Here is a 17,173-nt window from a genome sequence, read left to right on the forward strand (position 1 = left end):
AGTAATTCTACTGGTGCTTTTCACCATCTGAATATTACTTCCCCCTCCGTACGTGTAAGCCTAATGAATATTTAGACAATGCACTTGACTCACCAGGGACATGAGGAACAACTCTACTTTTTAGCGTGACATTTAGGAACACTTAAGCAGCATGTTGCATTTTGAGAGAAGGGAAATTCATAAAACTAGGACGTAGCCGGCCAGAAAACTTTAATGATGTTTCAGTTTGGGCAAGTTTTTACTAAGTGTGTTTTTTTCAAAGTGGCAACTTATTAATTGGAGACACCTGTGACATAAAACTGAGTTAAAAAAAACCCAGCTTGCAATTGATTCAACTGAACGGGGTCTCCTAAGACAACCAGCAGGGGGCGGTAGCTGCCGCTAGCGCACACACCGGCTGTTCATTACTTTTCCTTTTGACGCAAACACGCGAGTTGGTTGACTATCTGGACGACGCTTGTTCACCATCTTCGAGCTACTAAATTGAGCAGAGAAGTCCACCATGAACCACGATGGACATGTGAGTTGTCTTACCACACGCCCTGCAGCCTCGCATTTAACCACGTTAGAGGACAAAAGCTGTCATCACGTCCCCATGTTTCTCCTCAGAGGTCCAGGCAGCCCACACTGCCTCCTTTCTCCAGCAGGACCCTGCACCACCCCTCCTTCCTGCCCATGTACATGGCTGCAGGCTTTGCACACCATCGCACCGACTGTAGCGTCCAAACAGGTGAGTCAAGTTTTACCCACAAAGGTTTCAGAACTTTACCCTTAAAAAGACAACTTGTCTTCTCTCCAGTCCTCCCCATCATCCCAGCAGAGTTCTTCTACACTGATCCCACCATGAGCTGTGGGAGGAGGGTCCCCAACATAGTGAGTGATTTACGGGTAAGTGGATACTGGTTGACATGACACTTATTCATGTCCCTGATAGTCAACATAAACACTATAATAAACTAGATATTAGATGGTTTAAAGACACATGATCATTTTTTATTCCTACACAAAATGTAATAACGTTTTGGAAATGCTGTAGTTAAATCTGGGCCTCCGACAAGACGAGTCCAAGTACAATTTCCAGTTTCCAGAAGGGGGTTTTAGCCTGTCGTCTGTGCTCTTTGGGTGGTTAGACGAGAGGGTAACGTTTGTAGAGCGGCTCAGACGGACCAGGACGTTTAATAAGATTCTCAGTCCCGTCAGACTAGAGCTGAGAGTCTGACCGGGGGGCTGCAAAGAAAATTGAGGCCGAGGCAGTTTGTTTTGACAGTGAAGCTGTTCATTTTAGGAAATGCTAACCATATATTGTGTTTTGTGAAAGCGCCAGAAATTTCACAAATGAATTTGACAGCAGCACAGAAAAGGAAAGCACACAAAACGGACAATGAGGATGGCAAGAAGCCACAAAAAATGCTGTAAAAGTAACTATTGCATACTAGAGTTGTTCAAACTGTTATTGTTGGATACATGGACACTTAAGACGCTAACCTTCAAATGTGCAGCTTTAATTCAGCTCATAATTAGACTTCATTCTCATGTTTTGTTTCGTCATTTCTCTCCATCAGGTTTTCGATTGCTTCCAGCTCAACACTCCGCCGCCGGTCATGTCCGCCTTCCCGGCTCCACCGAGCTGTCCGGACCCATTCAGATCAGGACCACCACACCCCACCGGGGATCTGGGCAGCCTCACCTTGAAAGTAAACACTCCCCACCTTCCAGCGCAGCAGCCAGGCCGGGTTGTCGTGCAGCTCACCCAGGAGGAGGACCAGGCCATCACTAATCTCCTGAAACTGCACCACCAAGAAGAGCCGTCGCAGAGTGACGAGCATGTGTACTTTTCCAGTGTAGCCTTGAACCCCGTCTCGTTCCGTCACCCTGAACTTATGGACACCACTTCAGCTGAGGAAGTATTCAGGCCCCTCTGTAGTGATGTGCCGTATGCGAGAGAGGCTCGTTTGCAAAGTCAGCTGCAGCAGAGAAGCTGTTGGTCAGACACAGAGCTCGAGGCAGCTAACACCCTCCTGAGTGGCTTCAGCCTGATGGAGGAGGACAAAATGTGGGGCCACAACAAATCATCAGTAACGCCTCCCGATCCTCTGCTGTACCGGCATCACGAGGATGAAAACGATGTCGGCTACGTCAGCTTTAGCTGTGCCGGGGAATACGGAGAACCCGGCTGGGGGGATTTTGGATTCGTGGAGGGAAATAATGATGTTTGTGAGTCTTCGCTGTCCTCGGACTCAAAGACGGACAGCAGATCAAGCGCCTCTGGAGGTTCTTCAGAGGCGACGAAGTGGACGCTGTCAGATTCTGAGGGAGATGCTGTGCGTGTACTCCTGAGCCTCGGAGACACGGGAGCGCTGGATATCATGCAGTGATTAAACCCGAGGGTCTTCCTTTGTCAGGGACTTTATTTCCTTTTTCTTATTATAGAAACTACTATAACTAGTTGAGGGTTCTTTGCACTGGTAGCTAATGATGTTGATTTGCACCGAAACCCCTTAATTTTCTAGAATGACAATCTATTTCTCACTTAAAGTCTAATTTTAAGTATTGCACATTTGCCTTGAAAACTACTGCATCAAGTGTTCAATAAAAAATGATCAACCGTTGAGCCTCTTATCTAAAAAGACGCATGTTTTTAATAAAATCACTACTACTGTTGAAGGAGAGAATCCCCCTCGCTCATTATTCACAACATATTGTACATGTATCCACAAAGAATATCCCGTCTTCACTGACAACACGCTGCAGGGGGAGCTACAGTATTAATCCAAAAATGGCTACCGACACAAGCTAACAAGGCTGTGGGCTGTAACGTCACAATGGCAGAGCAGCTCAGCCCACGTTTACACGCATGTTCAAAGCTCCAGATGGAAGTCCTGGTGTGTAGTTCTGTGTTTTGAGGCTGTTCAAAGGCACTTCCTGATTATTATTCTTTTCTAAAACGTGTTTGTCCTGTATTCTGGCTCACGCATTGAACTTGTGAGCAGGTGACACAAAGAGACATCAACAGGAACACACCCTAACCCTTTTCTTTTCATATGTGCAGTTTCATACCGTTGAAGTGCTACAAGTAGAGGTAAACAGTACAGCTGTGAGATACAGATCTCTGTTCCTGAATGGGTGCATGCACATTCCCATAGCGTGTCTCAGTAGTGAATCACACTTGTGTACTCCAGTAGTATAAATACGGTGACGATTGCTGGTCTGTTATGTCTCGTGATCGTCACCCTTCTCCTTTTATCTTTCATTTCCTAGTTGTTGGAAACAGACACTTCAAACTAAAAATCTTTGTACAAAGTTCACTTGGAGAGTTTGTATCCATCCATCGTCCTTTTAAACTATTGTTAATGTAAACATCCGTCGGTCCTAATGCAGCGTGTTGGCCTTGCTGCTGGCGACCATGGTTGCAGCCTGCATGACCCTGTAGCGCTCTCGCAGGTTTCGCCGCCTCACGTGCTCGTTGGTGATCTCTACGACGTTGGCTGCGGGGAACCAGCCCTTCTGACCGTCTGACAGGCGGATGCCTTCACAACAGCCTGAGAGAAAGGAGAAGTGGGGGGGGGGGGGGGACAAACAGGGGAAGATTGGAGGTTTCTGTATCGTTCATGCAAGAAAGTCAAAACAAATCAATAAACTGCTACGGTGAGAAGGTTGAGCAATGAGGCAGTTATGAGGATCAGGGTGCATAAACGAGCAGAGTCAAAGGAGTGGCATGTTAATGATTAATGTCATGTCAACGCATTTCACTTTGTTTGATAGGAAACCTGCCAGATATGGATGAAAAAATATTTAACACCAAAAAAAAAAGTGCTCTGTTAAAGAGGAAATGTTTACAACCGTGTGTGTGTGATCATCTTTTCTAATCTTTTTTCACGTTTCGCTGTGGAAGTCTGGAAGTTTCCCTCCTCGCTCTTACCCTCGTTGGTTTTGCGGACGACGTTGACGATCTCAGTGGGCTCCAGGGTGAGCTCGTCCGCCTGCTGGGCGATGTACTGCTCCACGCACTGCACCTGAGGACAATCTGGCACACGCACACAAGAAACTAAGTTCATGAAACACACACAAACATACACTTTAGTTTCAATTTGTTTTGCATCTGGTGTGTGTCCTCACCCCAGTCCTCGTAAATCACTTCTTCCTCATCTCTGTCTGGGTTGGTCGGGTTGGGGAAAGCCGCCATCCACCTGTGCATGTCTGACCTGTTCACACAAACAATTAGCTTACTGTGAAAGAGGGACATATGGGAAAAACAACTAAGAATTGTGGATCAGGAATGCCTCTCAAATCCTGAAATCCTTAGACAATCCCAGAGAAAGTTGGGGCAGTTTATGTGTTTCTCAGCTACTCACTGGGAGGGGGCTTTGAGCAGCCTCTCCATCATGCGTCCCTGGTGGTTTTCCAGCAGGGTGAGGTTGAAGCAGTGCTCTAAGGGGCCGGCGCCACCCCCGCCTTCATCGGTTGGCTGTACCTGCACCAGAGAGCGGTGGGCGTGGTCGAGTACCACAAAACGCTCCGCACTGTCACAGAAAAAGAAGGGCGAGTTGTTTTTATGGGTATTAGGGTGAAGTGGACTTCAAGTAGGAATCATGTGCAGTGATTATTAAGCATGTACCATGTACTTAACTGCATTTGGTATAATATGCATATTGTATGCAATTCTTTTGTGATCCTATCTATGTGGCAACAATGGTATATTTGAAATCTACTCATCTGTTCCTCTCAGTTCTCTTGAAACACTATTTCCTGCCACATTTGAGGAAGTTTGGACTCATTTCACTTGTGATGACACATTGTTAAAGAGTGTTGATTGCTTTTGCGGTCAATTGCCGCTTGAACGAGGTTTACACGCACTTTGCTCGCATTTGTGTAGTTGTTGGCTGTCGAGTGCTGACTCAGCTCTGCCTCATAAATTATAAAAAAAGATCCGTAATTCTGCACGATGAACCGTGTGCTCGGGCTGGTGGTTGACACACATTGTCGTATTTGGGTCGTTGTGATGAAAGAAAGTGACTTCTGCAGAAATGTTAGAGGAATGTGATTGACGTGTATCAATGTCCCCAGATAAAGAGGCATTCTGGGAAATTCAGCCCTCAAATGTTAATAGTCTACAGATCGCACTCTGCCTCACCCTTTCTTGGCAGCGATGATGAGCAGATCGTTGAAGAGGAAGAGGTAGATGGGGTTGAACTTTGACCTCTTGTTGAAGAGAGTTCCTCCTTTGGACATTTCGTGCAGCTCCCCTTTCTTCTCCAGGTATCGTGTCTGGGAGATGATGGGGACGGCCTGGAGGAGACACAAGAAACGGCAGGTAAATCTTGCTGTTTTTCAAAATAAATGTCCAAGGAGGTCAAGTCCAACAGAATTATTGACAAATAAAAATCGTGCGCACATTTCTTGTGTGTGTGTTTGGATTTACCTTGAGCTTGTCAAACTCCAGTGTTTGAGAGACATGGATCAGCTCCTCCATCTGTCTCATCTGTCCCACCTGTGTGTTACAATCGTCGATGATCTGTGGGATCATGAAGGTAGGGAACAAAAGAGATCATAAAATAACGCTTTATCGAGAGATTCATTTTCTTTCCACACTTACAAACCTCGCATTCCCTACTGCTGACGTCATATATAACTGGCTGCATCTCATTGGGAGTATCAGGTTCATTCCTTTGACAAATGTCTCGCTGTCTGAGCGAACCATCTCACTCTGCCTTTGTCCTCAGCGACACGGATGATTCACCGTCACTGCGGAGCTCTTTCAATAGGAGGTCCTTCACTCAAGACAATGGCTGACATCAAATATCCAGAGGCACGCGAAGCACTCTGGAGTCAAACTATATGGATTTGTGGTCAGAAGAGAGGGTGAAGAATGAGGGGCGTTTACCTTCGACACCGAAGTCAGAGCCTTGGAGGCCGTCTGCTCCTCTGTCGTCTTCTCCTTTGTTCTCCTCAGGATGTTCTGAAAACGACAAAACAGCAACTTTCTGTTTCTGCGACGGACAAACGGCATCAACAGGATGCATTTTTTTTTCCATCTAAATGCAAACAAAGTCGGAAGGTTGAAACAGGGGGTCTGCCTGTGTGTTTGCTCAAAGGTCGAGGCAGTGACGAGTTTGAAACGGGGAAGATTGCGCCGGCATGAGAACATTCCACGAAGCGACACGCCGTGATGAACTCGGACTATTGCCTTTCAACGGCTGGTAGCAGGGAAAGAGAAGGGTCAGTTATACAGAATGAACTGGCAGTCTGTTGAGACAATTGAGGAAATAATTGAAAGGCTTGACTGCATCGTAGTTATGTACGAGTGACATGACTGTAACACTAACCTCCTGAGCTTCTTCCTCACAGGGAAAGAAAACACAGCTGCAAACTCACTCAAAACCAATTTTATCTAGTGCTGCTGTGCATGCTGCTCACCTCAAGGAGCATTTTGATGCGTGTTATTCGCTGGAAGGGCAGCAGGAGGAAGGACATGAAGGGCAGCCGCTGGCATTGAGGCGACTCTTGGAGACGAGCGATGACCGTCGCGAACGGTGCGTTGTTCTTCCTGCAGACCGACACCAATGCACATTTAAAAAGGTATGTAACGCAGCTCTAATGTTCATATTCGTGGGAAATATGAAGGGACAAAAGTGATAAAGGAGAATAAAACAATGCCGTGGATGAATACAACACATGAGGGAGGGAAGGTTTTACCAAATTCCATGAAATTGGAAATTAGTGGGAAAAACAATTGTGAGGATTCCTTACATGAGAGAGGTGTAGGTCTTATCCTGGTAGATCTGGTTGCGGACGTAGTCGATGTAGGCCGGGAAGTTGTGCTGGGCATGGTAGTGGATGATGTCACAGATGTCGTGGAAGACCAGGTCCTTGAATATGCGTTCCTCCAGGTCCTTCAAGAACCTGTCAGAGAGCAAAAGTTTCACTAAACATGAAAGGGTTTTTGAAAAGAGCAACCAGACAAAGACGAGGCTTTAACTGACTCAGGAAATGACTCATTACATCTTTGTTTTTCCTTCCCAAGTGACCTCATGATAGTTCAAGTCATCAATCACCTTCCTATTTCCCTTTAGCTCCCTTCATCCTTCCCCCTCTGCCGTTTCTCACCTCTCGCTGACCTCTCGGATCCTCAGGATGTTGGAGAAGAGGGTTTTCTTGTCTCTGATGATCATCGTCTCCTGCAGCTCCCGGCTGTTCAGGAAGTGTTCGGTCAGAACCCGCAGGGATCGAAGGTAAGAGGCCTCGGATGTCAGGACCTCGAACATACTCTGCCAGGGACAAAAAAACACAAATATGAACTTAGATTTGATACTGTGGTGTGGGACTCAAAAGCTTCCTCTTTACAACATTTGCAAGATTCTCCACCCTATGAGCAAAAATGTAAGTTCCTATCTAAGAAGGTAAATGTTGGTGGTTGATCAAAAAATGACGCCATCAGCATTTAAAATACTCCTTGTAAATGTTATGCATCACTTATCTTTTACTTCCTCTACTCAACAGGATTTGTTTTCCTTTCTGATGTTGGAAAGTTGACTGTAAAAGCTTTCATAAACTGAGCCTATAGTGAATCAATATTATGTTGTAGCACCGAGTGATGCAGTGAGGCGGAGTGGATCTTAATTTGTATTTAAAAAAACCTCCCTATTATTACTTTAAGATGTGATTTCAAACTTGATAATGCATCTCCCATTTCTCTTCTCCTCGCGTCATCGACCTCTCCCCCGGCACATTAGCCTCTCTCCCCCCCCCCCTCTCCTCACACCAGTGCCTCACCTCCTGGTACTTGCACTGCTCGGGGGTGAGCTGCTCCAGCACCCCTGCCTCCCGCACGGCCGGGAGGTCCTGCCACAGGGTGCTCTGGCCCACTGCGGGCACCGGGCTGCCCTTCGGTGCTCCATTTCCGGTACCGGTTCCGCGACGAGCCGTCCAGTCCATGGCGAAGTCCACGCTGGTTTTGCTGATGTTGCGACAAACTGTCTGGCGTCGGATCTCCTTGATGATGACGGTGGCGCGGTACGTCTGGTACATAGGCTCTGAGGGGAAACATGTTGCAAGGGCTCTTAGTAAATCCCAGTAGCAAGATGATGGTGATGGCTGACATACCAACATGCTGACATTGTATCCTGTTACAGGCATTAATGTTACTTTGTTAGTGGCCTAACTCGTCTTTGTGCTTTTATGTTTTGTTTGGTTACAGGCGTCCGTCTTACCATCCTGCAGCCGGGACTCCCAGCTGAACGAAGTCTCCCTCCTGAGGGAGTCGCTCCTGACTAGAAGCCTAAAGCAGGAAGTATGGAAAGATAGAAGGGATCAACCAGGGTGTTATGACACAAAATGATCCAACAAAAGAGTGAATGGCACAGTTAATGGTTACTCCATACACACAAGAACGCTCATGTTGACTTAAAGGATAGGGCTGGTGAAATTCTACATTTTTCTTATCGTCAACATATCCCAAAGAGAGGTAATGTCAGGCTGATAACTCACAGCTCTTCAGCTGTATCCTCCTTTTCTCCATCATTCCCTCCATTCTCCTCTCCTTCTGCAAAGACAAGGAAACGGAGTCATCGCTTTTGATTACACAGGGAATTAACAATCTGTGAATCATTCATAGCTCATCTCACGCAGAGAGATAATAATGTTTGTTCGGGCACACACCTTTTCTTTGCGTGAGGGATTGCATCGAGGCACTACTGAGCCTCCTGGGATCCATCTTTGGCGGCGGAGGCGGGGGTCTGTGAGGGCTGAGTGGGGGGGGAGTGACGGTCATCTGGGGGCTCAGTCCGCTGGCTGCTGCGGAGCCGCTAGGGGACGAGGGCCGCAGGTTGCGCCACTCCTCCAGCGTGGGCTGGGGTAGAGGGATGCCCCGGTGGACCGGCGTGAGGCTGCGGCTGTCTTGAATCACGGGCCTCCTTGGCGGGATGGCGGGCGGCGCGTCGCCCTGGCTCGGGACGAGTTCTGTGTCCGTCTGAAACTCTGACGTTGGGTCCGAGGTGCTGTAGGACAGTTTAAACCAGCGGGCCGGTTTGCGTACCTTGATGAGAGGAATATCCAGCTCCTTACACAGGGTTGTGGACTGTTTAGGAGCGGGGTTGACCACCGGAAGCGTGGCCTCGTAAATGTTTTCTTCCTCGTCTTGAGTGGGCAAGTGGTGAATTTGTGGCGACTGAGCCCGTTTCGGAGGAACCGGGGGAGACTGAGAGCGAGTGGCAGCGAGAGACGAGAGGACGGCGCGGGGGCCCGGGTCCGAAAGTCTCCTGTGATTGTCGGCGATCAAAACATCCAGACATTGGTGGAGCTTTGCCTTTTCTTGTTTCAACACTTCCCTCTCATCAATCACAGACATCCTGTCCACCTCATCCCCCACATCGCTGTCCTCTCCCCCTCCCGTCACTACCTCTATATCCTCCTCCCAAAGCTCTTCCTCATCAGTCTCATCTGCATCGTCCATGTCCACGGGCACCCATATGAGTTTCATCCCGGGCCACTGGAGGTGGCACACACAGCTGCAGCTCGGCTCGCAGCATGGACCGAGAGGCGTGTGAGAACTGTGCTCCGCCTCCGCTTCACCTCCTACAATCAGCGGAATCTCCACCTCCTTTCCATCAGGTGCTGCGGCGAAAAAGAGGCAACACAGATGAACTGCTTTGAAACGTTTATGAAAATAAATCACCATAAACTTCTTGAACATGTTTTAATAGTTCCTATTGAAGGAAACATAAAGCTACTTTTTTCCTGACTTAATAGGTGTGACTGAGCTGTTTCCTGTCCACTTCCTTCCTACATGTGTATCCCCAGATAGGGGCGGCTCACTTTCATTGAGAGCTTCTTTTTTTTTGTCAGCTGGCACACGCTGGACTGTCGAGTCAGCAGTCCATCGCTATGCAAATACAGCGCGTCTGCAAGTGGTGTCTTCAAATATTCATGGGAAGCTCGGAGCGTTGCATTGGGCAATAAAATCCAATATTGACAAATGGAAATTGGAAATGGAAGAGGTGGAGGAAAGAGAGAGAGAGGCGAGAGAGGATGGAGGTTAAATGGGTCAATGAAAGGAAAAGAAGATACAGTTTAAAAAAATAGTCAAACTCAATGTCCAACATTTCCATATTAGCCAATACAGACGTCTTGTCAATATAGTTAAATAAAGAGGATTGCATTGTTTTAATAAAACGCCATGATTTTAGTTTGTTGCAAACAGTTGCATTGAGCTTAATTGCTCAAATATCACCAGTAGGGCTGAAACAATCAATTGATACGTCTACAGAGAATTAGTTGCCAACTATTTTGATACTGGATTAATCGTGACGGTTAGTTTATTCAACAATTGATCAGAAAATAACTGTTAGTTGCGACCATAATCTCCAGTAAAAAAAAAGATTGGCTTTTTGAAACCTTAATTGATCGATTCTGGAGGTATATGGCTGTATCGCCACAGAACGTCTTTAAAGGCTCCTTGTTGCTGACGAGGAACCGAAACAACGAAGCGAAAGCACAGTTTGTGTAGCTGTGGAGGCAACAAACAAATCTCTATTTAATCAGACGGACAATAAAATGTCTTTGGCTTCTTTGCAGGACTTAGCTGAATATGACACATCAAGGGACATTCCTCCCACTCACACACACACACACACACCCACCCACACACACACACTCAGCTGACTGAGAGAACCCGTTTATGGCTGTTGGTTCATGTTTCTCCAGAGGAACCACACCTGACTGTTTGAGGGTTCACGTTCAGCCCAATTATCCTGACTGACCCTGTAGATTTCAATTGAATTAGCACACACTCGCATGCAAAACGTATGTACATGCACGTACACACATTGTTGCGTCAACTAACAAACGTCCAATCATGTAAAATGATGTTTGTTTGTCAATGAGAGCGACCTTTAATCAAAACCTGTCCAGTGACGGTGAAACTCAAAACACAGTTTATAGCGTCGACTGATCTTTTGTCCCGCAGACTAAAAGCTGCAATAAACTACTTTAAATGTTTCCAGCTCTGAACGGCAGCCACAGATAAGAGTTATGTCAGCTAAAAGTGATTTTCAAGAAATCACATGACACAGTTTACCACATCAAGTTGGAGGCGTGACAACTGTTGTTGTCATTACTGATCCTGTAATAAATACTTAAACCCACGTCTCCAGACCAGCGTAAAATCCACTGTACCTGATCGACCTCCCTCCACACTGATGCCGTCCCCCTCCTCTCCTCCCTCCCCCTCTTTCTGCAACTGCAGGGTGCGGCTCCTCTTCACCGGCAGCGGAGGCGCCTTCTCTCCCCCGATCTGAAGCTGCAGACTGGAGCGGCCCGGTTTGGGCTTCACCGTGGGCGGCCTTTTGAGCCGCTTAATCACCGGTACTTTCGCAGCAGTACCGTTGGTGGGTTTCCCCCCCACCGGTTCGGCTGAATCCTGTTTGCTAAACTTGTTCACAATCCTCTTGACCTTTCCTCCAGAGAGGCTCGCGCTGCCGCCTCCGTCTCCCAGAAGAGGGGAGCCGGTTTGTGGGGACGGTTTCTGAGGGATCGCCGGTTTCGGTTTGGCCGCAGGTTTGAGGGGCAGAGGCGACGTGGGCCGCTGGGATGCTTCCTGGACAGACATGGTAGCTGGAAGTCTTCTCTTACGATGTCTTTAACTCCCAGCACTGACCAATCAGAGGTCAGGCTTTAAGGGAAACAGTCAATGTGAGCATGTCATCATTACCTGATGGGAAAAGAGAAAGGAAAAGAAAGTTTAAAACGAGTTTGGCAAAATGTCTAAATGATCAAACGCATCTTGCATTGTATGCCTGCATCAGACAGCGGAAAGGGAACCTAACCCTTTGGCACAACTCACAACAGTCACATTTTGTGGCTGAAATTAACATTTACACAATCCAATAAACACTACATAAGTTCAGTATTTGCATTACATCGTGATCTCAAGATCAGGCTTTTGAGCTCTGTGCTACAAATCCCCCACTATAATAAGGCCTTCGGAGGAAAAGGAACTTTGCACTGTGAGGAGCCCACTTAGAGCTGAGCTGACAAGTCTGTTTACAAAGTGACGCAGTGAAGGGAAATCCAGCTATGAAGTGATTTTTCAATCTTAAAGTTGCCTCATATCTCTGTACAACTTCTTGAATTGTTAATGACTCGCAGCTGAAAAGCTGGATTTGCTGCCAGTAAGAGTCAAACTATTTTAAAATTCACAGCTCGGATTTCAGTGTAAGCAACAAATACAAATGCCAATTCTTCTTTGGTTTGCTGTTAATTCACGAGTAATGCCAGTGTAGCATGACACACCATTGTATTTCAATTAATAGTTAACCACTGTATCAATACAAATGTGCATTTATAATCACTCCATCCTGTTCACTGTCGCCTGAACAGGTTGAATAGCCTCAAGCTACCTGGTAATCTTTTACCTTTAAGCTAAGCTACAAAGCCACTTGTGCAACAACATTGTCTGAAGTCTTTACATGAACCTCCATTTTTTTAAATATGAAGTGTGCACTGCTGTCTCTTCAACACAGACAACTCATAAGTAGGAATTCAATGAGCATACGAGAAAACTGGTCAGAAATAAAACACAAACACACGCTCACATTCACGCCTGCTGTGAATCCACACTGATTCAATCCTTTCAAACTCAAACACTGAGACGTTTCCTTATTCAAAGCACTCTTGTCATTCAAATGAAGCAGTCAATCGAGACACTTCTTTCAGCCGTGTCTTTAAAAAGAAACATGACGACAAGAATGGGAAATCCAGTGTCCATTCTCGGCGACCAAATGGCCATGCTGCAGATTCTTCTCGCTGCGTTTTATTTTTGTGTGTGTGTGCAACAGCTGAAAGAGGGTTAGTCGTCCTCTGAGTCATCCATAAAAAGAAGAAGACGACGTTCCTGCTTTGTGTGACTCTTTGATTCAGACGTTTCGCTTGTAGCTGCTTGCATCATTGATTTAAGACTGAAAGAAACAACAATTCTAATTGACGATGGATGTAGCGGTCATGTTTTGGATTAGTTGATAAATCGTTTAGTCTACGAGTGTTTAAAATAATGTCGCCTGTCACAGAGGCCAATAAGCAGCCGGCAGTCATCTGAACCCCACGTAGTGCGAAAGTCGATGTGTCGGTCGGTGGTCCACACTGAAATATCTCAACAAATATCTGCTTGTTTCAGAACGAATGCTGAAACAAATCACATGTCAATGGATGACCAGAAATGAAACCAAAATTTGTTTTGATGATTAGTCACTGGTTTCAACTTCTCAAATTTGAGAATTGTCATTTCTTCTCAGCTTCATATTGCTGACAATTTAATTTCTTAAAAACAGGACATTTGAACACATCATCCTTGGGTCTGGGAAACTGTGATGGGCATTTTTTCCCCAACAGATTAATTGCTAGTTGCCGTCCTATTCAGCACTTCTGATAAAGACTATGAATGTGAAACTACAGCCTTTTATCAACGCATCCTCTCATAATCGAGTTGCATTATGGGAAATGTAGGTGTCTGCGTTTTTTGGAGCTCGAACCAGCTTCTGCTGCATCAATTTTGACCTTTATTTTTTAAATCCGTCTCTCTCAAGTCACCCATTTCTTTATGCAAGAGCAACACCAAATCAGTGGAGTACCCCATTGCTGGAGCATTCACTAAAGATTAGAGGATGTTCCTTTTATATAAAGTGCCAGTCATTTCATATGATGTCGCGACCGGACCAGACAAAACATTTTCAAGAAATTAATCGAGACTAGTGCCTTAATACCTGCAGGTAAACGGAAGCATCGCAGCTCACTAAAGTCAATAATACACCACCGGTAGCTGTGTGTTATTGAGAAAGTGCACCAGCTAGTCGGACCAGTTTGGAGGGAGTCGCATGCTGCACAGTCAGTGGAGCTGGTAATGAAAAAAGACAGACAAGGTTTCACGTTTCAGTCTGACTGGAAACAGTTTCTAATCCGACAAACAGTATTAGATCATTAGGAAATGACAGAGTGAATGGATCAGATTTCCTTTTCTAACCACGCATCATCAATCTCAGTTCATTTTCTGACACTCCAAGTCTTCAAGTTCTTGATTTTTAGTACCTTTTACGGGAAACCTGACATCAGCAACGTTTGTGTGTGTGTGTGTGTGTTTATAATGTAGGTCTTTGCAGGTTTCAGTTTTGTCCCTCTGGTTATGATCATTGTCTACAGGGTGACACATAAACCTCAAACAGGAGGGTGTGTACACTCACAAAGCACTCTTCTACACAGTGGGGATAACACGTTCTGTTGTGTGTTAATGCACTTATAGACCCAGTGAGAGTCTGGACTTGAGGTTACTCCCCCTGACTTTCTTTAAAATCAGCCCCTCACCAGACTTCACTTCTCTTTTGTCTCCTTTTGCTCTATTGACCTGGTTAGTTCAATAGCTCCTCCAGTCTACTGGACCCTACACACACTCGGGCTGGGTCAGTGGGACACTCATTCATTCCAGTAAGTGTTCGTCCTGGTAAACCCAATAAATATCAGATATGGTGTGAGCCCTTAAATCAGACCAGCTTGACAACAATCCTTAAGTGCTTTTAAAGGGGGCGCCCATTAATACAATGCTCTCTCTCTCTCTCTCTCTCTCTCTCTCTCTCTCTCTCTCTCTCTCTCTCTGTGTGAGTGTGTGTGTGTGTACAGTATGCCATCTGCTCTGGACACTAATGGGTCAGTGTGTATACAAAATGGGTAGGGGGGGCTTTAAGAGAGCTACCATTACAATTCATGTGATGTGTAGAAGATCCACGTTGGACAGGAAGAAGGGACGGAAAAGGTGTGTGGAGAAGAAAAACACACACACACACACACACACACACACACACACACACTGGTTGGGAATCCAGGAAAGAGGAATAAGCATATAGAGTTTGTGTGGTGACACGAGTGGTAGATAGTCTACAAGAAAACCCTACTTATAGATGTGTAAATGTAATATTTAATGTTTAGGTCTGATAGTCGAAAAGCTGCCATCAGTGGTCTAGTGATCATTATTATAACACAACGCGTTTCCCAACATAAAACTGCCTAAAGACGAATTAAAGTTTTTAAGGGCAGACTATTTACAACATGTTTAATATCAAAGTTTGTCTATAAACTCTTACTTGTATCCTTAAATCGCCCAGAATATGGCGCAGCCCCTGTGTACTGTAACCTGCATTCACAACATGGGATAATATTTCAAGCTATTCAACTTTAACATATTCTACAGTACTACCACACGAGTCCAAATAATTATATTTCAGTATGACAATGTCACAATAATCGTATAAACCCTTAACAAGTGTTACAGCGGTTTCCATGCGGGCACAGGTGCGTCCAAACTCAACCACACCTCACCTGCTAAACGACCAATAATGATCTCATCTCATTAAAAACATAAAGGAAACCTCACCGGTGTTATTCAGGCATGTCTGGTTCTCCCACTGCAGTTATTCGGCTCTAGCGTTGGCAGTCCAAACACTAGAAAACACGCTTTTGCACAAAATCGGTCCGGGGCGCAGCTGCGTTAGTGTAACGTTAACGTTACTTTATGCGTAAATCGTCCCGCAGAGAGAGAGAGAGGGAATAAAAACCGGTCGTTAAATATGCTGATTAAGAAAAAATAAACCACAACGTAGAAGCAAACGGGCTCAGGTTCTTATTGTTTCTCTGACATGCATCATCCTCTGTTGTTGTCTCCTTTGTTACCAGCAGCATGTGTGAGAGGAGAAGGAGAGGAGGTAGGAGACATACAACCCCCCTGAGGGCTCAGACCGACAAGTCACACGTCATGACACTCACAGGTTCCGGTAAGGGATTTCAAAATAAAATCTTAATTTAAACTAGGTTAGGCAAATGCCTAGAATATTGCAGAAAAGACATAACGCTTTTATATTTGTATTTTAACAATTGATTAGGTTGGATGATGATGGCTGGATGTACTCCAGGTTACATGTTATCACTTGATGTACATATTTTAATGGAAGCCTGTGTGATGGGTTTTAGCATTTGTTTTTCATGTTTTATAATGTGATTTAGGAATTTCGCAATGTTTTCTCTTTAAGTCTGTGTGTTCTGTGGTTTACCTGGCTGCAGGACAAATTTACCATCGGGGACCATAAAGTTATAGTAGAGTTAAATCAAACTACAAAATGATAATAATCAACATATATTTATTGTATTATAGAATATAAAATGCATGTTTTATTAACTTTGAAAAGTAAGCAAAAACCCATTCAAACCAATTCAAAACGAATAAATAACAATAATTCAAAGGGAAAACATTACAGTGCTACACTGTTGCTCACTACAGTGAATTTAAATGACTTGCATTCATTATTCCCCGCATTTATTCACACATGACAATAGAATTGTGAATTGTATCCTCATTTTCCCATGATATTCAAAATTAACTGAAACTGTATGAAAGTTGTGCAGCATACACTACATGCCAAAATACCCTTAATACCCTGAAATTAACTTTGTTGTCCACCTGCCTCTGTGAGTGTTGGGTTCCAGCCACTAAATTGGTATTTTATTTCATTAGATAAATATTTTAACTTAAAGAAAATACTGGTATTCTCTTTCCCCTCCTCTCTTTATTTTAGCACTCTTATTTTGAAGGCCAAAATGTCCCAAATCTGTCACTTCCTGGCTGTTTATCATAGACTTCAGCTTCTTGGGTCTTCCAATCTACTGACACACCAGAGGCTGAAACAAACCTCTAAATATGTTTATTTTAAGGCTGGTATTGCAAAAGTATTCTATTTAGTTTTATGTATTTGTTACTTACAGTAAAGTCTTTGCTGGTTTCAGTTAAACAGTGAAAAACGTGCTGTTTCTAACTGAGATACAGTCACTCATTAAATAACAATATCAATCATTACTTTTTTAACGACCAAAGCAGTTACATAATATCATGCCGTGGTGACCACTGCCTGTAAATGGATATCACGTGATACAGCATATACCAACTCTTTATTCTACAGTCTGTGCTATAACCACACATAGACTGTACAAGTGCACAGAAGGAGGTCCCTATCACGTCCCTCCCCTAACCTCTGTATCCCACATTTGTGTCCTACTTCCACCTAGCGCCTTAAACAGGAACAGACAGTCGTGTCGAGTTTATTTTAGATGCTTTATTGTTTTCACTGCCACTCGAGGAGTACAACAA

General features: G+C 44.9%; 1 protein-coding gene across 2 annotated transcripts; it reads right to left on the reverse strand.

Moving 5' to 3' along the window:
* Positions 1-2,621: 2,621 nt before the first annotated feature.
* Positions 2,622-15,743, reverse strand: arhgef15b (Rho guanine nucleotide exchange factor 15b). 2 transcript variants are annotated; one of them, XM_031851441.1, is made up of 17 exons: positions 15,410-15,743; positions 13,752-13,882; positions 11,170-11,704; positions 8,656-9,609; positions 8,485-8,539; positions 8,208-8,275; positions 7,771-8,030; positions 7,105-7,265; positions 6,748-6,900; positions 6,415-6,544; positions 5,882-5,956; positions 5,420-5,512; positions 5,132-5,286; positions 4,353-4,520; positions 4,117-4,202; positions 3,920-4,024; positions 3,370-3,539 (listed from the first exon to the last, which is right to left on the reverse strand). In XM_031851441.1, the coding sequence occupies exons 3-17, from the start codon at positions 11,600-11,602 to the stop codon at positions 3,370-3,372; spliced, it is 3,066 nt and encodes a 1,021-aa protein (XP_031707301.1). In that variant the 5' UTR covers positions 11,603-11,704; positions 13,752-13,882; positions 15,410-15,743. The 2 variants fall into 2 exon arrangements, with proteins under 2 accessions (XP_031707302.1, XP_031707301.1); XM_031851442.1 differs by lacking the exon at positions 13,752-13,882 and having other exon boundaries at positions 2,622-3,539.
* Positions 15,744-17,173: the final 1,430 nt, after the last annotated feature.

Source organism: Anarrhichthys ocellatus, unplaced genomic scaffold (genome assembly GCF_004355925.1).
Source record: "Anarrhichthys ocellatus isolate YVR2014 unplaced genomic scaffold, GSC_Weel_1.0 scaffold11, whole genome shotgun sequence".
Taxonomy (NCBI): domain Eukaryota; kingdom Metazoa; phylum Chordata; class Actinopteri; order Perciformes; family Anarhichadidae; genus Anarrhichthys; species Anarrhichthys ocellatus.

What these genes read in the sequence shown, in the direction of transcription:
- arhgef15b (XM_031851442.1), bottom strand. Translation starts at nt 11,602, where the DNA reads ATGTCTGTCCAGGAAGCATCCCAGCGGCCCACGTCGCCTCTGCCCCTC. An exon ending in AGCAGTGCAAGTACCAGGAG is followed by an intron (nt 7,266 to 7,770) that starts GTGAGGCACTGG and finishes TGTCCCTGGCAG; the next exon opens with AGTATGTTCGAGGTCCTGAC. An exon ending in AAGACCTACACCTCTCTCAT is followed by an intron (nt 6,545 to 6,747) that starts GTAAGGAATCCT and finishes GTCGGTCTGCAG; the next exon opens with GAAGAACAACGCACCGTTCG.